At 33.3% G+C, this 26,462-nt stretch overlaps 1 protein-coding gene across 3 annotated transcripts in view; it reads right to left on the minus strand.

The window, feature by feature from the left end:
• The window catches only part of KIF6 (kinesin family member 6), a 172,224-nt gene that overhangs the window by 84,875 nt on the left and 60,887 nt on the right, over positions 1-26,462 (minus strand). For all 3 annotated transcript variants that reach the window (XM_040552993.1, XM_040552994.1, XM_040552992.1), the window contains 3 exons: positions 15,380-15,485; positions 14,378-14,519; positions 12,145-12,357 (listed from right to left, as the gene is read on the minus strand). In XM_040552993.1, coding sequence (XP_040408927.1) covers positions 12,145-12,357; positions 14,378-14,519; positions 15,380-15,485 — 461 coding nt within the window. The remainder of the gene's footprint in view (positions 1-12,144; positions 12,358-14,377; positions 14,520-15,379; positions 15,486-26,462) is intronic.

Raw genomic sequence — 26,462 nt, forward strand, 5'->3', positions numbered from 1 at the left:
GCATGTTATATATATTTTATATATATATATATACATACAAATATATACATATATATATTTACTCTCATGAATGCCAATAAATCAGTTCTGACTTTTACAGTGAAAATTATTTAAGCCAAACACTTAATAATTTCATACTACTGCTGTGATAAACCATACTCTATATGTTTGTACTCTCTATACTGAGACACAAATATGCAGAAACTGTTTTGGTTTATATTGAGGAATAAGCAGAAATGAGACAGTTTCTTCCTAAAGTAGTGTGCAAATATATATACAAAAAGAAGTTAAGTCTCTCCATTCATATTTTTGGGAAATCATATTGTTAGTTCCAGCATGATAAACTGATGTTCTTAAAGGCTTCTAGTCCAAGGTAACAGAAAGGCTAAAACGGAAGGAGAAAACAGTAGGTACAATGTAATATGTATAATAAAATAAAGTGTAGATGGTTTCAAACATGGCATCCAATATTAACAGTATCTGATTTTCGGATTACTTTGCCATATTAGGTTTGCCTAGAGTTGAACTTCCAAATACACTTTTTGAGCTGACCATTATTTGAAGGACTTGTGGAATGAAAATAAAAATTAAAAACATTAAGACTGCAACAGTAAGCTAGTTTATCACAAAGAGGCAGCAGTAGCTCAATGGCCAAGAGGTAACCAAGTGGAAAAGGTGTGAAATTATCACACACAATAAAATAAAACAGGCAGAATGCTAATTATAGAAAATTATTTACATTATAATTAGACACTAGAAAATAGAGTAAAAGATTAAATTTTGCTTAATTTTGAATGCAGGTCTACTAAAAGTATGCTGAAAATCAGGTAAGGAGCTCACACTAAGAGTAGGATTATTTGCACAAATATTTGGCAAAGTACCAGAGGAGGGAATACTGTCTTTCAGCAAATGCTTTGCTCAATAGTCACCAAATGACTCAATTCTATAAGTTCATTTCCCAGAAAAATGGGAAAAACTAGTTAGGGAGAGAAAATAAACCATAAGCACCATAGTATGATAAAAAGTGGACATCTTAGATCTTTGTCATGATAGGTACTGTCTTTCACAATACCAGAGTCAGATACCTGGTTTGAAGAACTGGAATTACAGTTAAATGCTTACCAACATAAGTTTATTTAGCTACACCACGTCAGCTACAGGAGACTGACCATAATCACCTACATCTCACCGACCTTTGGCTGCACACAGGTTCTCAAAGAACCATTTTAGCTCTTTCTATAACTCTATATAACCAGTATAATTTTCAGATTTGCTTTAATTTACTGAAGTGTTAGACCAGCTCCTACCTGCCTCTAGCAACAAAATGATTGAAGACTGTTATCAGTGTAGCTCAGTTGGTTGTTACAGCTGAGTATTCTCAGCTATAGGTTCCAAAGACAGGCCCTGCAATGAATATCATTAATAGTTTTTACCTGACCTATGAGTAAGAACTACCTGAAGTTCACACTGAAGTCAATAATGCTCCAAATTGTCTCACATTAACCTAAATACTACATAACCCCTTGCTGAGATGGCATTATTCTTTTAAAAGTATATTTCTGAACCTACAGGAGAAGTGGCTGAAATTGAACAAAACAAAGGCACAGTTACAAAATAGATGTTCCAGAGTTAAAACTGCAAGAGATAAAACAAGATGTATTGGAGAGAAGTGAGCTATACAATTTTTGATTTATTCAGCAAAAACATCCAAAGGTTTAAGAGCCTTACCAACTTACAGGAGCACAAAACTGACCTGAAACATTTGTGTAAGTCTTATCTTAACCTGTTACATGCATTACAAATATCAGGAAAAAAAATGGAGTTTTGTGGGGCATTTTCAATAATTTCTAGTTTGGGCTTATTACTGAAATATCTTTAGACTTGTCTCTTAAGACAATATCTGTTTTTGTTACACCAGGACATGAAAAGCCATTTTCAAGATTAAATACACCAATGAAAGCAAAACAGAACTCTTTATGTTATTATATAGCAGAATTAGTACTATCTGCACAGAAATATCTGAAGATTAAGCTAATACGATGAACTTCTAAGCTTTTGTATTAACCATATGCATAGACAATGTGCATGCAGTGGCTCTATTAAAAGGCACTCTAGTCACTTGGGACTGATGTTCTTAATAATAACAATATGGAAGAAGTTTCACAGATGTATTTGCCAATCCTGACACTCAATATATAAAGGAATTCAGTCACCCTTCAAGTACACAGAAACTTTCAGGAGCACATTTTACTTCTAAAATATCAAGAGTTGAAGAGGTTCAGCCACAAAAAGTAAAAACATCTTTAAGGAGTTAGTCTGAAGAATCTAATATCATTTTTAGACAGCCAAAATATGGCTAATGAATCAGGAAGCCAAAAAAGATTTGAAATAGTAGAGAACTTCCAGGGAACACTAGGTTACATTTCAGCAGAGTAATCTGGATAAGAGAACAGTAAACTCACATAAAAATACTGGAAACTTTCCCCATCTAAACAGACTCAAGAGGAAGGCTGTAAAAACTGCCAAAAGCATCTTTAACAAGGTTCCAAACATACGTTCCACATCAGAAGAGATTCCCAGCTGAAAAGTGGAGAGAAAAACACAATAGGCATCTTAGACAAACCAGAAATCTTTTGTAAAACTAAATAAATGTGGGGAAAGAAAAAGCTGTTGATGGCCATATAAGTGGTAAGTGGTTTACATAACAGCATTTTCAATATATAAGATAATCAAGTTTCAACATCTCCAAAAAATTAATGAAAGTACTGTAATGATCCAATCCCCACTCTCATTAAAACCTTACAACTTACAAAATCTGCCTTTGATGCTGCAAATGGAGATTTGCAACAAAAAAGCTCCTCTAGCTCCAAAAAAGCAAAATCTGGGCTTCATCGCCTAAAAATAACTCCATGTTCATATTTATAAACACTTAGTTAAGAGGACAAAAATCCTAACACAGACAGCTTTATCATAGAATGCCAATTGCAAGAGCTCACTTAACTTTAAATCAACAACATGTATTTATATTTCTTTGTAACAAGGAATAGTCATCTGTTGTTGCTTACATGGATGTTTCTAGAGCCTCAAACTTCTTAATCCATTCATTTTTTACTGTTCACTAATCTCAGTGAGTTTGATTCAAATTCCTTACTCAAGCAAAACTCACAGGGGACTCACTGTGAATTCTGACAATATAAAGCTTTTGAAAGCCACACAGAAGAACGGATTTTGAAAAAGAAAAACAAAGAAACATCAAAAAAACAACACAAGTTAGTCAAGACTCCTATAAACAGACACTTATCACAATGAATAATATGATAGTCTTCTTCATTTTTACTGCAAACCATGTGCATTTAAAGAAAGCTTTTTTTTTTTAGAAAGTAATTCTACGAATCTTTTTCTTTATTTCACAAGATTAAAAGAAGAAATAAAACTCTGATATTCAAGACAGAGATACCAATCATGTATAAAAGCACATGACATATTCAAGAAGGCAATTAATCACCTGATCACATGCTACAAAACATGTGCTTGAAGTTAGATATGCATTCATATTTATTACAAGAACTGGAGCAATAAATATTTTATCTGGTGACTTGAAATACCAGAAAATAACTTCGTTAAACTTCTCAGAAGTACAACCCCATAACATTGTTCAAAAGCACATGCCGACTGAAAACATTTAGATATTTAAAAAAGCCTTCAAAATAAATTCAGCAAATCTTAGGCAATGAAGTCAGATACTTCCTGCTTGGTCCTTAAACTTGGCAATAAGAAAAATGTACCACAAATAATCATTCTATATTATAGAAAGCATACATAAGAAGTTAGGGACACAACATGTCTCCCTAAATATTAACAAAAGTAAATAGTAACAAAAGTTTAACAGTAGCAATGAAATATTCTGAACATCTAACTAACAGCTGGTAGAAGTTCAGCTGGAGAATGAAGGTACTTTTTTCCTGGACCTGTAGCAGAAGATGTAGGACATCATTTCTATTCTCAGAGGTCAGAAAGATCAGTAGTAAGTCTGAACAATGTCCGAAAAGCATCAGTGATTAATTTGCTGACCAAATTGCAATAAAATAGGTACATTTGTTTGGTGTCAAACAATCTCAGTCATGAGCACAGTGTCAGGAGTCTGTCCTCAGGTATTCCAAAGCATCACTAGACCCACAAAAGGCCCCAAGAAACGTATACATTTGCTAAGCACTTAATTTTTCTGGTGAGTTGAGACCTGCTTTTTTCTAAATGAAGGACATAGAAGAGATTATGATGGAAAACCTCAGTCAATCCTTTCCATTAGGGAGCTTTCTGTGGGTTTCCCAACAATAGAAAGAAGCTTTTCCCCCAAATTATTACATAAATACATAAAATAGCCAAAATAAATATTTTGAGAAGTCTTAATACAAGCTGAAAATATTTAGCTTTCAGAACTGAGCACTTGGTGTGTTATCATCACTGCTTTCCCACTACTCATAATCACCATCTGTTTATAGAAACCATCTCCCAACTTTCACAAGTTAACTTGTCAACTTGTCAGCCATTCAGTGGGAATGCTCTTTTTCATACATGCTTGCATACCACCAAGCAAAAAATGATCTTAAACCCCGATTGGGTTGCACAGCAGATAAGTTCTCCAACAATCTCTAAAAAATCCCCATAACTTTTCCAATAAAAATACAGGAAATGGTTAAAAACGGTCAAAACCTGATACTAAATTTTTTTTGTGAGACTAAAATAATTCCTCTCAAACCCATCAGCACCTGGGCCACCTGTTCTAGTGGCGGCATCCCTGCCTATGGCAGGGTGGTTGGAACTAGAAGGTCTTTAAGGTCCCTTCCAATCCAAGCCATTCTATGATATGCAACTATTTGAAGCTATCACTAAGATTTATTGTGTTCTTTGAATGTCACAATATTCACACTGTTTTCTGGTAACCAAATTGTTTACATTTCAGTAGAAAAACAAATCCAGTAGGAGCAAAAATGACATCATATATCTCTTACACTGACAGAATTACGCTACAAACAAGCAGAAGTCCGAGATCTATTTCAAAACAAGACTTATCTGTAAAGAAAAAGTGAAAAAAGCATGATAAAAGTCAAATACAACACAATGTTGTCACTCCACTGACATATACGATGAAGTCTGATTTTTTCTTCTTTTGCCAGAATTCTTCATACTTTGATTTATCCTGAAACTACCAATATATAATAGTGGCACCATCTCCTGAGAAAGACTGTATGTAGTTCTATATTTGGGTTAGGATTTCACGTAAAGGATCTCTACAAGATATAAATTATGAATACAACAAAATCTGCAGGAGAAACTTTACAATGAAGTACATTATTGAACTAAAAATAAAAATGTTGAAGCCTATGTAAAGCTCAGGTTATTATGCCAATAATTTATCTTTGCATTTTCTGGAATGCTCATCTGAAACATAGATTAAATTCATAGCCAAAGAGCTATGTCTGTTTCAGATTTATGAACGATATCATGATGCAGTAAATAATAGCAGATACCCAGCCCAGCTACTGAGTATGTTGGAATGTTGTGCACACTTACTCATGTAGTTATGGATGTATAATTTAGAGTGTTCTGTGATTAAGATGGCTATTGAAAAGTAAGTTCTCCTTTTTCATGCTATAACAGTTGGACTAAGATAAAAAGCTCTGGTCTGTTCACTCTAATCTAACTGTCTTATGCTATCTGTAAAAGCTCCTCAGTGATGGGAGCTGGCTTGCCAAAATGTCAGCAGCAGGCAGCCTTCCAATCTAAACAGACAGTGTCGCACTGTTGCCTTACTGAATTAGAGGAGAATGATACCTAGCATTCCCTCCCAAAAGAAGTCTCTTGGGATCCAAGAACAACAAATTTGACAGCATGTAAACTGGTATAATTTTTCGCTGAAGAATTCAATGCTATTGTCATCAGCAAAACCTAGGATAGGACATTACTAAGATGCTGTGCTTGTGTATTCCTCTGTTCTAATCACCACAGAGAACATCCTGATACAGGCTGCGATATAAACTAAAGAAACAGAAAACACAGCAACAATGCACATGTCCAATTTCAGTCATTCTTATTAGGTCTGTTGGTATCAAACCTCTTGGTTGATAATAATTTACTAATGACATTCTGAATATGAGCCCTTATATTTAAATAAGCAGTTAAGGATATAGCTGTTCAGAATAAAATCTGATTTAACATAAAATCAACTCTTTACAATTTAGTATTTATTAGCAGTTCGTCAATACGATATGGTGGTGCCTAAGACATATTCAGAATGCAAATCTGAGGTAACAGTCTTTGTTTCTCTCTATGATTGTACAGTTACCATCATCAAAGTCTGCTATTTAGATTTTCAGGCGTATAGTAGATGGAGAAAAGATAGAATGTAAATGAAGGTAAATAGTATGATATGTATATCAAGCCTTAAAAGATATATTATCTGAATTTAATTTCCTCTGAAAGAGCACACACGTTCAGTGCAGCATGGATTAAGAAAGTCACACATCTATGTGACTTTCTTATATAGATACGGATAGGATTCTCCCACAGATATTTCACTAAACTAAATATTTCTTTATATGCTTTCTGGCAATTTCCTAGTTTCTTTTCAGAATCAAGAAACGAGACAGGAAAATAGAAAGACATTAGAGACATGATTAGCAACATGACACTAGAAATACAATTTTATGTTGCATTGAATCAGACTGTAGAATAGGCACAACAGAATTAGAGAGAAAACCTGCAAACTAATCAAACCATTAAAATAGTTTACTTGATACAGCCTACATGCTGTAAATTGAAATATGCATAAATGAAAACTGTTTTCAGGTATGGAAACTGTTTAAATGATGAAGAATAGCTTTAATATTATACTAAAGGCTCTACTTGGGAGTCCTACCTTGGCTCAGGCCCAAGCCCTTTCACATATCTTTAGCAAATCCTTAATGCCTATAGACAAGAAGACATATGCATATAGTTCAGATGGCTTTTGAAAAGAATGCATAGCTTCAGAATTATGATTATTATTCGCAGGTTTGCAATATGTGAAATATGAAGCTCAAGTGAGAATCATACCTCACTTCCACTTCTCTTCTGTTTGATGAAATTTCAGGACAGAATTCTAAGACAGGTCATCATCAAAAAATTTTTCCGAAATATCAGTCCTTGCCTTGTAGAGCGCAGGAGATACAGCCCAACAATTCAGGCATTTGAGCTGACATACTGGTTCCTACTTTATATTCGAAGATCACTGTTGTACATATACACACAATTGTTTGTATTGTTACTGAGGGCAGTATCAAATGTGAGAATTTACTAATGCTTCTGAGATTCTTATTTAAAGACTAAAAAATAAGTAGCATTACATAAATGATGTAATTATACTAGTCATTTGATGATAAAATACAGCTACTTTCTGCTAACATATTTCTGATGTTATCGAAAGCTTTGTAATAAAAGGAAACAATTCTATTTAGTAAAAACCATTGTGACACCAAATCAAGTAAATTCTTCCTATAAAATGAGAGCATGATAAATAGAAAAAGTAGGAATCAAATGGATATCTTCAGCTGTTGAGTAATTACAAATGCAAACAAGCAATATGAGAGTATTTTACACAGAAACAGGAAGAGGTATGAGTCAACAAACAAATTCTAAACTTCTCCGTTGTTTTAGAAGATAAATTAAAAACAAACACACAGACATAAGACAACAGATGTAAGATCAGTCTAGCCTAGTATCCTGTACAGTAAGTGGCAGCATGGCAGTGTTAGATAACTTTAAAGAACATGTGAAGTAACTACTGTAAAAATCCATTATATGAACTGCTGTAGGACTCACCCTGAGTTCTTATCATTGGAATGGTATAAAACCTGAAGAAGGAGTTTTAATATTCTTTCTTTTGAAAATCTTTAATATCTTTAAAGCTGTATTTTATCTCTAATTCCTGACTACTTAGTGACATCTCAGTCTCTGGTACAGGGTCTCACCATGCCTTTTGACAGTCTGATTATCCTAGAACCAGAATATCCTGAGTTGGAAGGGACGCACAAGGATCAATAAGTCTAACTCCTGGCTCCACACAGGACCACACCAAAAAATCTGTCATTATGATAATGACTAATTCTTTCCCTGAACCACACATTTAAAATACTGCAGAGCTTAATAAAAAAATATTTTTCTTTGCGGAAACCAGAATAAGCAGAAATCTTAAGATTTCAATTTATATTTTTTTCCCTCAGTATTCTTAGGCTTAGTTCTGGTTCTTTCACACATGTACAGCTCATGGTATGCAACTCCTGTCCATTTATCTATTCCTTGTAACCTCTCTCTCACTTATTGTCTACGATAATTTCTTTCTCATTCCTGCATTCAGTCTCCACCACAATAATTAACAAGGTCAAATCCTGCTAAAGTCTGAGAGTTTTCAAGCAAAATAAAAACCATCAAAGCTGATTACTAGTTCAATTACTAAGCAATTTTAGACAATAAGTGGCAATATTAAATAGTTTAACAGATATTCACATTAGGACACGGGCAAAAATCCCTACTTTCCAGCTCTTGTATCTGAATTTTGAGCTGAAGATTCTCTCTCGCAGTTAAAAATTTATTTACAAAAATACGTAAAAAAGAGTATGCAGAAGCATAAGTCATGAATATGTAAAGCAGTTATATATGATAGTAAATAAAAAAAATCCAACTATGCAACAGTTATGCCTACAGTTATTGGAAGTTGTTTTATGTGGGTTTCAAAACTAACAATTTGCAAAAATATTGTTATTTACTGTCATTTAGCCAACTCAGAGGATGTAAGGAAATATAACTACAATGCTTAGCAGTTAAGACTTTTTAATTAACCACCATAAAAACTTCCTTACTTACACAATCCATGCTAACTGGCCAATATAATTTGTATTGTTTGAGTTGCTATTTCTGTAAAGTATTAAGCACATACTTAATAAATCCCATGACATTATTTACATGACTAAAGTTAAATACATCTTTAAAATCTTGTAAAATCAGGTTCTACAAATGGTTTCAGTTAGTTCTGAAAATTTGGTATGCAGAAGAATTTTTTTTTTTCAAAATATTAATATTAAATACTGGTTTTGCCTCCTTATCTTTTAAAACTGACTGGCCTGAAATCTAATGATTTGAATATTTATCCTCATCTTTAAGATGTATGAGTCAGTATTTATAACTTCTGGAGCTGACAATATAAGTTTCTGGGATTTCTTTAATATCTGTGTTAACTGATGTACAAGACTCTATTAGAAAAAATAGTTATGAAACCTGGTGAGGTCTGTGGTAATTCCTAAATCTTGAGAAAAGCATTTCATATTTTTGTAATGGTTCCTATCAGAACTTCTTTCTTATTCTTTCACAAATCTGCTGAGACAGATGATAATTTTATCATTGTAGGAGGTCTGTAGCTATCAGAAATTACCATGAGAAAGATGGCTTCTGAATTCCATAGAGAAATTTGCAGGTTAAAAGGAAAACTTTCAGTCAGAATATCTATTTAGTGGATATCAGAGCATTAAAATAACATACCTGCAAATAATATTTTGCCATGAAAGTTGACCACTGCACTTTGCACAACTGGTGTTTTTTTCAGAACATTTTGCTTCATTGTTAGGTGGAATTAATTGGGTTAATCAAGTCTGAAGCTTACGTATATGTCCAGGTCTGAGTCCAATACAAAAGAGAGTCATATCCCAGCCATTAGCACTCAGAGCTGAGGGTTTTTGGCTGCCATAGAATGTACCACTATATCTTTGCACTGTCAAAGCTTCATAATAAAATAGAACTGTTGTAACCATTTGAAATTTTATACTGCTTTGCAGCTAAAGATCTCAATATAGTAACTTGCCTACAAAGAAACTGGGATGCTTAAGTAGATGTGCCCCCCCCTTTTTAATGCGATCTTGATCCAACAGTACTGTAACTTAGATTTATTATTATTAGTTTTTATCATGGCATGGACTGCTTGTCCTAGTACTGTCTTTCTTTTCACTGATTTTTACTCCCGCTTTTTTTTTTTTTTTCTTGAGAGCCTTCTAGGTTTATTGTATCTACAAACTGATTTGAAAAATATGTAATAGCCTGACTATTCTTCATGAACTTTTAAATATAAGTGTTAGTTTTGATATTAAGATGTATTGAAGCTTTTTATTTTCAGAAACTTTAAGAAATCAAACAAAAGAAAGAGAAAAATATAGTTATTTGTACATTAGGGAGAAAATGCTGTCATTCTCAGAGACACAAAAGAACGGGAGAGCACAGAAACTCAGTTATATTATTGGAAAGACAACTGGTCCCCCAAGATTGGGTTTAAGGCATCCTGGCAAAGCTGTATGGGTTGTATTATTAACAGTTGTTCTACTATTTTTTTTTCCTTTACTATTACATTTTTTACTCTAAAGTATTCCTTGAGCACCATAACACAAACATTAAGAAATAATGTTTTAAGGCATTATCGTTATAACAGCAATACATTACAGAAGTCCTAATGCTGCCAACATTACTGGACTAGACTTGTGGCAGAATGTCAGGCCATTGGAAAGGACGGCAGACATATAAGGCCAGTTACAATAATCTAGAAATAATTTATTATTTATCTGTAGCCCTCACAGAAATATGAGCACAAATTTTAAAAATAAATTAATTGTAGTGAAACTAAGGGAGGGTTTTTATGTCCACATTTTGCATCTTGGTTGTTGAGGACTTTATTGTTTTCCTGTCCACACGGAATATCATGGAATATCGGAATCTGACCCAAAGCTGATTGAAAAGAGCCATGGAAAGAAGGGGATAGGTTTATAGTTCCTTTCAGGATGAGAAAGCCATATAATATGCAATCCAATTATATATAAAAAGTCTCATCTCAAAACAAATTACCTTTTCATGACAGAAGTCCATCTAAAACTCATTATCCTAATAGGATAGGAATCAGTTACATTTACTTATTGATTAGCCAAAGAAAATACTTCATCGTCGTAGAAGGTTCCCTGTGCCAACCATCTGTCCCAAATTACTCTTTTTTCAATGAACAGTATTTTGTATGTTTACCTAATATATTTTACAAAACAGCTCAAGTAGAGTAAAGAATGAACAACAAAAATTGGCTTTACTAGGAGACCTTTATCAGTTACATACGGATAAATAGTACCCATTTGCTGACAAAGGTATGGCACATGGTAAAACTATATTCTGAGTGTGTTAGCTATCTGAAATGAATGCATTATTTATCAATTCAGCTCTAACTTGTTTGCAAAGGAGTTATTGAACCACTTCACAAATAGTTATTATTTTTAAATACATCAGAACAAGAATTTTGAATTTGTTCTCACTTACCAAGGTCTTGCTGCAGAAAGGTAGCATTTCAATAAAACTATTCACATGCACAAAGATGCAGTTATTTGTCATTTCTGGAACTAAGGCTTCAATTCATTTGATCACGTTCATTTAGTAATAATAGCAATAATCACAGTGGTTTATTAAAAAATTAAATAAAAAACAGATGTCAAAATAGTATAATATAAGTAAAATGTTTAAAGACAATCACAAAAAGATTTGTGTTTACAATTTGATATAAGAGCTAGAAGCATAATTACTGAAATCTCATTCTATTTGAATATAACATTTCTCTCCTAGGCTGAAAGATTAAAAGATAAAAGTGTTTATTGATGTTTTAGGATACTGTATGATTAATAATACCTGCACAGAACTTCTTTCAATATCTACTGTTCTGGTTTAGGTTTCTTTCTTTTGTTTAAAGTCACTACCTCCAAATCTTTTGGGGAAAAATGTTATATCCTAATATTTTTTATGAGTTATGCTCAAAAAAACTCTTTTCTGAGAACAAATTTACTTGAAGATTTAAAGGCTTGCAACTGAATTTATATTCCATTTTTGGAGGACCATTCAAGAGAGGATTCACATCGGTTTGTTAAAGCCATCAGCACCTTGAGAGGGCTATAAATTTAAATCCCTGAATTTGTAGATACAGAATTAGCACAATACTGCTGGTACTGAAAATAAAACTCTGGTTCTGTTACACATCTGAATAATATGCTGAAGATCATACTGAAATAACCCAATAACTGCTCTCTTAATTACACTAACCTGTCTGTCTGGAAAGAAAAGGCAGTCTGTTAACTGAAGAGCTGAGATCTTTTGCCTCTTTCAGTCTAAAACAGTTAGATGGGCTCCACTTTTCTTCCAAGTTTATAGAAAGAGACCGCTCCAAGGCTGCAGAACCAGCAGAGACAGCACTAAGCTGGAAAAGAGCATCTTGTGCTTTCTTTTTTTCTTTTTTTAGCATATTTACTAGAATATCTGCAAGATACATTAAGGAAATCATCAAGGGTTTCTTCTATATAGCAAAAATCTTCTTTGCTTATCCCTAAGTTTTTTTTATTCAAGTGGAACAATTCACATATGGAAGCCAATTTGTGAATGTGAATTTAGAGTTGGGCATATTTTTTATAATCATATCCAGGCACCCTAGTTTTTGTGAAACAGCAGAATCATTTCTACTAAGCACTAATAAATTCACACATTGACCACAATTGCTGATCCCATTCAATCAGTGCTTGATAAAAATATTTACAGACAAACAGAAATGAAAACTCCAATAACTTATTGACATTGTGTGACACTCCCTTTTTTACTCTTTAAATTCTTTAAACAAAATTTCCAAAGAAAAGAAAAGAAACCCTTAACTTACAGGTAGATTGGCAAGAGTATGACATTTGTAATCTTTTCACAATAAGAAGGTTTACTAAATAATAAATAACACTACATATTTATTAGAAGTATATTTCATATAAATACATTTTGCCTAACAGCGGATAAAGGGCTTACAATGAAAATTGTGTTTACATTCAGCCAAAACCACAGGACTTCCTGTGAGATATATATATATATATATATATATATATATTTAATATGGTATTCATTCTAATTCTAATCCTAATTCATTCATTCTAATCCTAATTCATCTTCTAAATGAACCACAGAAAATTTAAGTAGTCTTTGGGGAATATTATTAACTAGACTGGATAGCAATAATAAAACATTTTACAATTCAGTTATGATTGACTAAAAAGCTTCAATACTTCCCATCGCTTTATCACAGTAGTCATGTTATTAAATCTCTAATGATGATGTACTGTCACTTACAGGCTGCATACTGAAAAATAGTTTTTTGTTCAAAGTTTTATACTTTTATATATATCTCTTATGTGGATTTACCCAACGTGTTTCTTCCTTGTACTTCAGCAAACAAAGCCATATATATCTATCAAGTACAGGAGCATTTGATATAGACGCTTAGCTTTTTCTCATTAGCAACTTCATACCAATTAAATCATTTATATCAGGAAGAAATGTTTCTGTACATCCAGAAGCATATCCAGACCTGAAAACTGATACCAAAATGGAGCAATTTTTTTTTTTTTTTTTAAAAAGAAAGGATAATTCAGTATTATGACTAAAATTATTTGAAAGTGCCCCTTGGAATGCAAACATTTTCTGTGACAAAACAAAAATTGAGAAGCTTTCCTGCCACCTCAGTTCAGACTGGTAACATGCCACATGCAAATGAAATAATAATTAATTATCTTTTCACATAAAAAAAAAAGATCTGGAATTGCTGTATATGAAGAATACAGCTGAGTTTGCTTTTTTACTTATAACTGTGAAAGAAAGTATGTTACCTATAAATAAGAAAACAAAGCTGTTTTTCAGTTCTCTGCCACTTTCAAATTTTACCCACAGAGTAGCCACAAAGTTAAAGACATGGTGATACTGTGGTCTGCCAACAGCTCTGTCAGCCAGCTAAAAATAACTCCCTACCTTCATCATGCAATGGTGCAGCTACTCCTGTCTGCTGTGGGGCCCTGAAATGGACAAAGCACATCTGAGCAGTTTAATATTTTTACATGCTAAAGGCCTTAGCTTTAATTTAATTTTTAAAGGTGCATGTTTTGTAAGGTAATAAATTTATCTTCTTATAGCATCAGAATTTCCCGTTCTACAAAAAGGTTTAATTTGCTTGAGGAAAGTGTTTTAGGTGTGGCTTTATCCACAGTATTTGGATCTTGGCTGGACCATTCTAAAGATAAGTGGTGCCTGAATCCAGACTTTTGGTTTGGGTCACAATTGAAATAGAAGCAGGTGCAAAGTAGGGGTCCTGCCACATAAAAGTTGGGAACTGAGTAATTGCTTTAACACAATGGGGTCAATAGGGAGAAATTCCTTTCATACAGCCAACTCCTATCTCACACACAGAAAAAAAATATTGTAGCCACATCAGCTGAAACCCAAATATTATTTTTTCCTTCACAAAGGATACTGATCTCATTGTCTCTTTGCTGCAGAAGTTCTTTCAGTTTTTTCAACTCTTCTTTTCCCACTTCTTTGTTAGTGTCTTTTTCTTCAGAGGTGTGTTGTGAGACCATTTTTTTATCAGAAATCTTTGAATGGTTCATCAGTTGCTATGAGAAGAAAGAAACAAACAAAAGGTATGCTCTTGTAACCTTACCTCCAGCTATGTATTTATTCTACTCTGTAACTGTCTAGCTATGGCTGCAAAAGAAAAGGCCTGCCTAGACTCTTGAGAGAACAAACTCATGTCACCAGTTGACTGTCAAGTTATATGCATTGCATCAAGCGTTGGGCAAGTTGTATTAGTTGATCTTCACTACCAAACATACAAATTACTTTACCCTTTCTACACATACACTCAAGTGTTCTCTAGCATTACAGTGCTTTCACCATTAACAATACAACTGAAACCTAATTATTTAAAGACAATAAGGTCAGGAATGTATACACTATTATATCAGAAAACTCTATCCCAAAATACAGACAAAGTATATATTACCTTCTATTAATTTCTCTGTTGTTCCTACTTCAAGTGTATCTTTCAACAATTTAGAAGGTCTTACAACACTATTATGACAGTTAGTGTAACAGATTCAAGGATAATGGTATTTTTACTTTTATTTTTATCTCTTTTGATTTGTCAAAAATAAAGACTCCATAGTGCTCTGAATACCGATGAATGTATCTATCCATTTCCAAATAACTTGTAATGGGTTTATTCAAATAACTTGCAGTCCTCTCTTATAAGGTACCACATGCTGAGATCCTTGCTGGGTTTTCTACACAATTCTGCTGCATTTTTCTAATTAAATTCGAAACTCCTATCAGTCCTCCCTGCATTACACACTTTGTTTTACCCTTTTCCAATGCCTCTCAACTGTACTGCATTTCTTTTGACTCTTTTCAACTGTAAATGCCTTCAAATAATTTTCAGTCCCAGATGCACTTTCACTATGTTTAAAAGAAATACCTTCACATGAGAGAAGCAGTACTTGATCTTGCGCATGTCTGCACCAACATCCAGAGTGCTTTCAGGATCATTATCTTCCAGAAACGTTTCAATTAACTTATCCAACCTGAAAAGACATAACATTTTTAAGGGGGAAAAAAAATCACAAACAAGCAGACAACTCTTTAAAGAATTTAAAGATCTTTTGACATTAAGAATTAGAAATTAAGAATTTAAATTAAGAATTTAAAGAATTAAGAATTAGAATTCAATTAAGAATTTAAAGATTTTTTTGACTAATCTTTGTCAAATTCTGATTCACCAAGCTGACTGATATTAGCAGGCTATTTCCTTCAAAGTCTATGCAATTACATCGTACTTTTGTGCCTGATATTAAGACCTGGATTTGATACTGGAGATTCTACAACTGCATATTAAAAAATACTTTCACATTCTAATGCATAGTTTTAGAATTGAAAGCAATGAAGAAGTAATCTTTAGTACTTCTCACTTATTTTATAACCTTCTGTTCTCCTGCCATCTAATAATTAACATGATCTAAAGCCTGTCCTCTCAGAAAACATAGCAGATGAAATTTTAGAGGCTTTGTGCATAGGATTTTTAATATCTATCGTTATTGTCAGAAGATAAAACTATTTATTTTTATGTTACAAGAATCAGCTGATAACATAACTTTCATATATAAAATTGCTTGCTCCAAATACCATGCAGAACAACTAATTTTTTGATGCGGATATTTATATGTTTCTCAAAGACTTACTGCTCTTCTGATTAATGGAACGTAGTCAGCATTTCATTCTCTTATAATTTATACTTATTTAACAAGCACCTGACAACATCTTTGTAAGCAGAAGTAATTCTTATTTCAATAAATCGGTCTTCATCAGAAAATCTGGCACACAGGAACATCCTTCTGCTCTTTCAAAACCAAATTAAAATATCTAGACTGGAAACCGACACAAGTATAATATACTGTCCCTCTGAGCTGGATGTCACAGCTGTATGCATACAGTCAGATTTTCTCTTGCATGCTTTCTTATCACCTCCCTGGGTTTTGTGTTCCAGGATGTATGGCAGATTATCCTCAAGAAAAAGGACAGAGGACCTCTAAACCAAAATCAGCCCCTAACCCACTTACTAAGATATGTTTCTGGAAAATAGCAAGTGAAAGTTTGAACTCCATCAGCTGGTTTTTGATTAAAGGCCCATGCTTCCCAACAAATGCCGTAACCATTAAGGTAATAGGCAAATGCTGGGCAACAATTACAGTCACATGCCTTGTAAATAATAATTCTATGATTTTAACTGTTTATTTAGGTTACTATCCTCAGAAGATGATCTTAGGTGAACCTGAGTGAGCTGCCATATCTAAAATAATTGCATCTATTGCCAAATGGTCAGAGAAGAGTAGGAATTCAGAACTATCTCTGTCCCTAGCATTTTTTTGACTAGTTCTGTTCAGCTCCTCCCATAATACTCAAGCCTTCTGAATGTCCCTTAATAGTCATTTATCCTCTTCAGTTACAGGATTGGGAATATTATTGCTATTTGGTTATCTTAAGCATTTTGCTGTAACTCCATAACCAAAATTTTAGTCATTATAATATTACAGTACCTAAAGCTGGTTGGGAGATTGCCCTGGTTTTGAAAACTTCTTTTACTAAGACTTGTCGCATTACTATATTGTAGTAACAATTCCCTGTGAGAAGATGAAACTATGAGATGCATGACAAACAGAAAAAAAAACACACCAACAACCATATTCTTTATTTTTAGAAGAAAAATACATGGAAACTAGGAACTGTATGATAGTATAACATAACAGACAGGTTTGGTTATTTTTCTCCTCCAGATTTTACCATGACAAAGTGCCTATACTCAGAACAGGGGAAAAAGAACACAGCAACCCTTGGGTAGTTTCTGATAAACCATGCTCTCCCATTTTCATCACTTTAGTTAAAGAACAAGAGACAAATACATTTTTTTATACCAGTCATTGTATTTGCAAAATTAATGACTTTTGAATTTATGGAAAACCCACTGAAGACAATGTGAACTTTACATGTGGAGAGCTTAAAAGAGAGGATATTTAAAGATAAATATAAGTTACAAAAGCATTATTGACATTGATCATCTTCTCACATTAAAAGACTACAAAAACTACTGGGCAAAAGATACCAAAATTCTACTTATTGCTACACGATTTTTTTCCTCATGAAGAGTTCAACGAAAAAAAAAAAGAAAGGAAAAAAAAAGGTCTGTTGTATAAGAGGATATTCATAGACTCTCTACACACACCATGACCAGGAGAACTAACCCTTCATACACGGAGGCAGGCATTTGTTTAATGGGAATAATAAGTAACTGGGAAAAGACAGACATTTGTACTATTAAGAAGAATGCTATAGAGTGATTACACGGACATGGAGAAAGTCAGTATTTGTCACTATCCTAAGCACCATATTGATTTCAGTGAATAACAGGAAACAAAAATATTTTTTATAACTAGACTGTCTAGACTGGCTATATGAAGTCATCTATAAAAATGAGCCTTTAATCTTGAACTACAACGTAGAAAGGAGATATTTTACCCTGACTAAGATTACCTGTTTGCCAGGGACTTAGCCATACTCAGGTTACCATGGATTTAGGCTATGGAAATCAATCAAAAAAATTACACTAACTTCCACCGTTACCATTACCAGAATAACATGGCAGAAAGTTAAAATATTTCAAGAGAAAAAAATAATATATAATTATTGTAAAAAAAATGCTCTATTTTTGATTGCCAGTCAAGAGTCAAACCTAACTTGTCAAAGTGTAATGAGTTAGACAAGCTGGAGTTATAGATATGACCTTCTATTTCCTGATTCTTATGCTACTTTTAATATGTTTGGCATTTGTGAAAAAACGTAACAGCCCAATTCATTTTTTGCTGTCTCAAGGACTACATGGAAGCCAAAACAGGTCTGAGCACCAGAAGACTGAGTCAAGTCTGAAATAGCAGAATGTAAATCAGAAGTTTAAACCAATTAAGTTTCATTGCCAATTGGTGGAAACCTCAGAATCTTCAGTGTATGTTTAGGTACTTTTCTAAAATTTCAACTTTAAGAATTAGAACAAGAACAGACCAGCCTAGTCTGAACACTACAGAAATAAACAAATAAATAAATGAAAAGGGAAAACAAACAAAAAAACACAAAGAAGATCCCCATCCACATGAATACCAGCAGATGAAATCACGTACATTTAGGTTTCCATGTAAAAATTACAATGAGATATATAAATGACATTAAAAAATACAATGACATATATAAAATATATGAAAACTAGAACACAGAATCATATAAATTAGAGCTGTAAAGGATTTAAGAAATTTATATTGGACATCTACAATTACAACTCCAACGCATTCTTCCTAGTCAAAGCATCACATAGAGTCAGTAGTTATCCTCCTATTAAAAGAAGCAGAGCAAGAAAACCATTTTTTGCAACAAGTAAAGGAAAGCCAAAATGATTTTCGGTTTTCATTCAGTTACCTTCAAAAGATGAAGAGTAACTTTCTCCTTTGCAATAATTATATACCCAAAGATGGTTACCTAATCTCTGATCCTTAGTTCTTTAACAGATAAATGCATTTTAAACTATTTTTCTCCAACCAAAAGCTGTCACAAGAATGTATGTCTGCAAGGATCAAACTTGAAAACCACATAAAGCAACCCAGCCATGAACATCTAGTTGTGCCTAGATGTTCAAGAGGAACAAGAGAGTACGTATCCAGAGAACTCCCTACAAAATCTTGCTTTAGTTGTTCTGGCTCAGCCCGGAGACTATCTACCCTGACCTCTCTTAAGTAGTATGTTCTGTTTCTTGGAAAAGTCATTAATTATAGTTCATTTTCAAAAAGACCTGAGTAACCAGTCCTTAAATGCAGTAATGATGATCTTCTATCATTATGCCAAGGATAGTAGGTTAATATTTGCATGCCCTCTCAAGAAGAAATTAGGAAAAAAGCTGCCCGAAGAAGAGACTTTTCAAAATGGATTTGCAAAAAAGAATGAGCATGCTTGGCAAAGACTATATTACATATTTTAAGCATTTCTATGTTTGTGACCAAGCTGTTCTTCAAAAACATCTTGGGCTGAACATAATGTCCCTATTACACCCACTGCCAAAAGTCAATGAGAAAATGCTTTAGAAAAATCAAAGGTAGTTGTGTATGTAGGTTCTATGACATGGTGAAGGGTTCCAAGGAAATTCATAAACCAGAGGGGTGAAAAAAAACAACACAGTTTAAAGCTTAAAATGAGAAACAGATAGGATCAAGCAGAAAAACCCAACCAACGTAGAAACATACAAAGAAACCATTCCAATGTAGTATTTATGAACTGTTGTATGCAGTATGAGATTTTTTTTTCCTTCCTTGACTTTATTTATGCAGACTAGCACTACAGCAGTTCTGTTTTTTTATTGTTCTTATATGAGAGTGACTGCAGAAGAAATGTTTGTTTTGTTTTGTTATTATACTCCTTTATTATCAACATAAAATGCAGTTATTATAACCTCTTAGTAACACAACCTTTAGTGGCAAAAATCAAATCACCCAACTAAAATGAAAATTAACTAAAATTCATCAACTCAAGGACCTAGTAATGAAATAATAATAATAAAAAGCTTAGTAGCAAATACACCTTACTGGAGCAGAAACCCGAATACAGAGAAGGCCTCTAACACCAAGAATTTTGTTTCACACTGGAGAAACCTTTATAGAAAATAAGTAGCCCTTAGCCGCCTTACTGCTTAGCTTAGGAAGTTGAAGAGCACCAACATCAACAGGAAAAAAGAAACGATGTAAACAGTTTTTAATTAACTGAAATTCAATAGAAACCTAGTTACGTGCTGAGCTACAAATACAGAAATGAAAATAACTGAATTGCTTACAAGTCACACTTAATTGCTTCAGTGGAAATATGCAGCATATACCTTTATTTCAGAATTTGATATTCAATTTTAAAGTAAGACAGTCAATTTAAGCTATTTCAATGTCAGAAGAGGCTACAATAATCTGATATACAACCACCTAGCCATAGGACACTTTCAGTGAAAGTACTAAACTAATATAAAAACAAACACACAACAACAACAAAGGAAACCTGAAAAGTATGCTTGAGAAATGTTAAAATCTTTGATTCTGCATAGAAACAAATATGAAACCAATAAAGTCTTTCATTTTTTGTAATTAATATTGTTAACAAGCAGGCTGCTGCATTCTTTGTAAGAAGTTACACACCATTCAACGTTTAATAATATTATTACAGCGGCTAAAGCCAAGTGGGGAAAAAAAAAAAAAAGGGAATGCCAGGTTCTGCTCTATTCTATTCTTAGCTTCTGCCTAGCTAAGACAGCAGGCCTAACTTACACTAACAGGAGCAAGAGTGTACCGAAGTCTAGTGCCAGAATCCTGCTGTATCAGGAAGAATAGTTCTTCCAACAGAAACTCCCCGAAGGAGGAAGAATGTGAAAGTATCAAATAAAGACCAATTTTCTGTGAAAAATAACAGTAAACAAATAATGCGGTTTTCTTTCTCAGTGCTCCTCAGAAAAACAAAACAAAAACAAACAAAACAACAACAGCAGAGAAAACAAGAGTAAAAAAATTCCCACCAGAAAAGAAGTAAATAATTTTCTAAGTCAATGCCAATGGAACAGTATCCCATCATTTATGATATGAATTTAAATCTCATTTTTATATTGAGTTTATATATATTAACATAGTACAAAAAGAAAGGCATTGCAATGCTGATTTAGTTGAGTTTGAATAATAATACCAGGCTCTGAATGAAAACACAAGTCTGTTCTTACAATGATGCTGGGATGAACACTTGGAGAAAATCAGTCATAAACAGTTGGGGTGAAAACTTGTTAAACTAACAGTGGTCTCTGGTTAGTGACTGTGAATCAGTCACAAAGTCTTGGTCTATCATTCCCCTCTTTATAACATTCTTCCTAAGAATGTAAACACATACAGTACTGCAGCTCACAGACAGCTTTTACATTATCAATTTTATTTCTCTTCTGTTACTTTCCACCTTTCAGGAATTCTTTAATGAAGCCTGCTTACCATTTAGACCACAGAAAAATCACAAAAGCTTTCTATACCCAATATTTTAGATTCCATGCAATTTTTCTGATAGCACAACTCCAGATTGGTAAGATGAGCACTCTGCTACTTCAGTTTTACCCGTTCACCAAAAAACAGATTTTCATCTTAAAAAAAAATAAAAAAATAATCCACTTCTGAATCAGTCTTGTGTTTCCATGAAGCAGGATGCAAATTACACAGCTGAAATGCATCAGAAAAGTACTCCTAGCCAACTGAGAGTATGTTTTTAAAGATTAGAGCTCTCAACAGCATGCAGGATGCACGATCTAAAAACACATATTTGGAAAGACTCATTTTGACCTTGTTTCATGTGCCATGATTCATTTCTGGGAGAGCTTGCCTTTTAACCCTGATTGCCAACACTGTATATCATCTATCAAAATTAAGTTCACTTAAAGAACAATTAATTTTGTGTGTCAGCCGTGAACTTTATGACAAGCAAAATGGAAATCCAAATTTGTGAAAAATAGACTGTTAACAAAGAAGCTACTGAAACACTTGAGATCAGCAGAGAGGTTCCTTCAATTAAAGAAGTTTGCTTACCTAGACTTTTGCAATAGATTTCCTATAAAATCATGTTATGAGGTAACTTGGAAACCTCTAAAAGGATTTTCCTATAGAGGCCAAATGGATAATATGTCTCCTTCATGGCTCCAAAGATGCCATTATTGACAGAATTAGTTGTCTGCACATTATCAAGTCTATACTTGGAGGTATCTATAGCACATATCTCACCAGCTTGAGAACCTGGAAAAAAAGTGCCAGCCCCCAGAAAACAGTGAGAGCACAACTAGGAGAGACATACTTTCTGAAAAAAGAATAAGGCATTTTTAGGCCATAGTAGAATAGATCTCCTCCCTCTTGTTCCACCAACATCCCCAAACCAAAAGCCACAGACATAGTCAAAATTTGAAGTTCTAAAACACATATGTTATATATTTATAAATATAAAAAGAACAGATGAATAGAACAGGAGAACAGAGCAATATGGCCAACTGAAAAGAGAGCAAAAGCATATTCTTCCCTATTGATGATGAGTAGAAACAGATTTATGAATATTATATGCAGTTTGCTAATACTATAAGCAGCATTTAGGATTTATATGCTGCCTGTTTAGATAACCAACAGGTTGGCTTCCAAAGAGATTACCTAAAATCAATCTGGCAAGGAATTAATCATTTGGATTTTTTTCAATTGTATATAAAGGGCAAAAAATATACAAATAAGGTTTCTAATTTTGTAAAGCAATCAAACAGTATCATACCCACAGACAAATTACTAACATTAAACACTTGCACTGCAAAGGAAAGAAGCATACATTTCCTATTACAGATATCATTCTCTTATTAAATATACTGGCAAAGACATTTTTGCTACCTCCTATGTAAAGAGATCCTTCTGAATTAGAAGGCTATAATATGGCACATGTAAAGAGTTTCTACACAGTTGAAAATCATTTATTCCAATGATGAAACGCACACAAATCTAAATCTCTGCATGAATAAATCAAGGGGAGATTTGGCAAGGACTGTGAAATGACCAAGACTGTCTCATACAGGTTAAAAAATGTCTACACTAATGTTATGCATGCAGAGTTTTTGCAGAGAATAAACATGTCAGGTAGATAGCAGAGTGTATCTGCTTTTCTTCTTGAACAGCATTTTTTAATAACAAAGCAAAAGCACATACATAAAGCAATGCTACTCACTGCCTGATAATATTTGCGGCCGTAATGGTAATAAATAGAGTACATCTAAAAGTACAAATAGAAAACTAAGCTTCAGACTATCAAAAATAAATAAATAAATAAAAATATCAGAGTAGAAGGTAGCAAGAACTTGAAATAAAAAGGAAGAACAAGGGACACACACCAATCACACAAGGAAGTCAAAGGGTCTCATACAGATGAACACTGAGACATTTCTACAGTATAGATGAGAGAGGTTTTGTAAAGATTCACTAACTGGTTTTAATTGGATATGAGCTCTAAAGAAAAAGTTTTACAAAAAGTATTTAAAGTGCCAAGAGACACAAATAGATGTTTAGTGGTACTTTCAGAAGCATCTCTGCTGACCAGGCATTCAATGGATTTAAGTGAGAATTCAAAAATCTGCTTTGAACAGACACATTTGAACATATCCTTTTGGAAATTGTTACCATGATTTTTTCAAAATAAAGTAACATAATAATAATAATAATAAAAGGAATCTGACCTTGCTGTGCTGTCACAGAAGATTTCATAACACATAAGAGAAAAAAAATGTCCTCTGGTGAAATACATTGATTTAAGAGGATTCTAAATCAGGCACCTAAGCTGGATGTTAGTGTGAGATATTTTAAACCTACAGTTAAGGTAGCTTCTCTTGAATATTGCCTACACAGCATATGTCAGTCAGCCTGCTAACTTCTGCACAAATCCACTGTCTCCTGTGTTGACATAAACCAAGGTAATACGCTTCTATTCCTTCCACCTTGCAACAGAAATTGAACACTGACATCAACAAATAAGAACATTTGCTCTGCTTTGTAAATTAAACCATTGGTTCAATAGCTTAAGCACAAGTAACTGTTAAAACCTCTACAATGTACAACAGTGCAATGTTGTTAATGCCATGATAGCATACAGATGTCACAACACTGAAAGAGAAAAAAGAAAGAAAGAAGTAATGAGAAATCCAGGGTATGAGTAAGATGAACAATATATGAGTGTTGAAGTAAAAAATAGAAGTGTCTGTAATAACATATGTATCTGAAAGAAATAAGGTAAAGTTATTAATAAATTAAAGTGCTAAGCCAGGACTTCCGTCCCTGTTAGCAGAGAATTCCAACTGGCAAAGGCTCTGGGAGCGTGGGTGCTCTGGAGCACAGAACTTTGATTCAAAATCCTGACTTTCTGGGCACACATTGTAAATTGCTAGTGAGCTCATTTACAACAACAACAACAAAAAAATATCCCAAATGATTCAAATAAAAAGGACTCTCCCTTTTACTTTTGGCATGATTCTTACAAAAAAGATTAAAAAATAAGAATCATTTCAATGTCATTTCACCCTGTTCTAAAGCATAGTACAGAAACCTAAGGGGGTATAATTTCCTTCTGTTTGTGATGTATGATGTTATTTGCTGTATTTTTATTTCAATAGTGCAAAGTGTTTTTTTTTTTTTTCTTCTCCCCTCTAAACAAGGCACTAATTCTCTAGCTTAAAGAAATATTTAGAGATCAGCCCTTTACAGCTGAGGAAGTAGATGGTGTGATCCAAAGCAAGCAATACAGATTTTGGAAGCATTTTATGAACTACGTTTTGGACGTATAAATGTAGCATAGCTGCATTTTTTATGCCGTGCTTTTTAAATAAAAAAAAATGAGAGTAGCAGAATTAATGTATGTTTAACATTTATGAGAATAAAATAATAAAACCAAAAATATGACATAATAAAGTAGATCTTACCATTTTACAGAGAACTCTGAAGTAAGAATTCTAGACAGCTGTGCCTTTATTCACAGGACTGATCACTCATAAGCAAAGTCAAGAGCATTTGTTTTCCATTTTGTTGTAAATTTAATGAATGACAATGCGACATTGTAGTGGCTATGATGAAAGTCTATTTGACCTTCTTTTCCCCTTTCATTAAATAAATTAAAAAAAAATATATCTGAAGACATTTCTATGATTCCTATGATTCAAGTGAGAAAAAAAGCAATGAAGAATGAACTACAGTTTGTTCACAAAATATATTTAAAAATCTAACAGTCTGAACTGCAGTGAGTAGCCCACTGACTTTATTTTGAATACCCTGAAAGTAAGCAAGTGGAATGAAGCTCATTATTTTAATAAATGTTTAGTATAACTAAGTCAAGAAACATACAAAATACCATTTTATATGATATTAATACTTATTTCCAGGGCAATCACTAGCATTTATTTCCTGCAACTCTTGTACAGAGCAAAAGTCTATGCATTATCATGACCATAGGTGAAAAGATAGTATTGGTTCTACACATGCACCCAGTAGATCTAGTTTCATTCTGGCATCCATCTTCTACCAAAAAGTACCTGAGAAAAGAATTTGTTCAGAGACAACAAAATAAATACGTACTTAGTGCATGGAGCTTTTCATTGACATATTTTGTACCTTTGATCATCTGTGTTAAGAATCAATGAATAAATACAAAAATTGGCACAGAATTGTCTTTCAGAAGACAAAAGTTGCTTTGACCTCTCTTGAATTGATGAATCAGAATAAGAATTAAAATACAACAAATATTGATTAAAATATATTTAGTAACACTTCTTACTAGTTAATTTCCTCCTTACAACTAGACTTTTGTAAAAGTGTAAGACTTTTGAAAAGAACTATGTAAACTTGAATTATCTATATATATGTGTATGCATACGTATATACGCCAAGATACAGTTTATTTAAGTTTAAACAGAATATATCTTAACTGAGCAGAAATGTCCAAATAGCATTTGAAATATATAATGACCCTAATTATAATTTCCCTTCTGGCCGCATTAAAAAAGCATCAATCAAAAAAAGATTATTCTCTCTGGAATCCCCTACAGTACTAATCCCCCTAAGAATTGTTATTGTGTGGTGACTCTGAATAAAGTGCAACATAGCATGTTGTACTATCACCTTTGCCATGTTTCTTTTCCTCTTCTGTTTGTCATAACAATCTGATCTATATCTCTCCCAATCAGCAATATTATTTAAGTTTCATTTTACGTGCAAAAGTAGATGAAAACCATAGACATTTTCCAGAAATAGTAAATTGTGATTTTATCAGCCCTCACCCAACTCTATACTTTTGTTTGGACTATTCATTTGTATATTTATTCTTTAATTCATGGAAAGTCTCCAGATAACAAGTAGCTCCAAACTCACACGGTCAGTCTCAACAAGCAGATTTGTCAT

The sequence above is a fragment of the Cygnus olor genome, chromosome 3 (genome assembly GCF_009769625.2).
Source record: "Cygnus olor isolate bCygOlo1 chromosome 3, bCygOlo1.pri.v2, whole genome shotgun sequence".
In the NCBI taxonomy this organism is placed as follows: Eukaryota; Metazoa; Chordata; class Aves; order Anseriformes; family Anatidae; genus Cygnus; species Cygnus olor.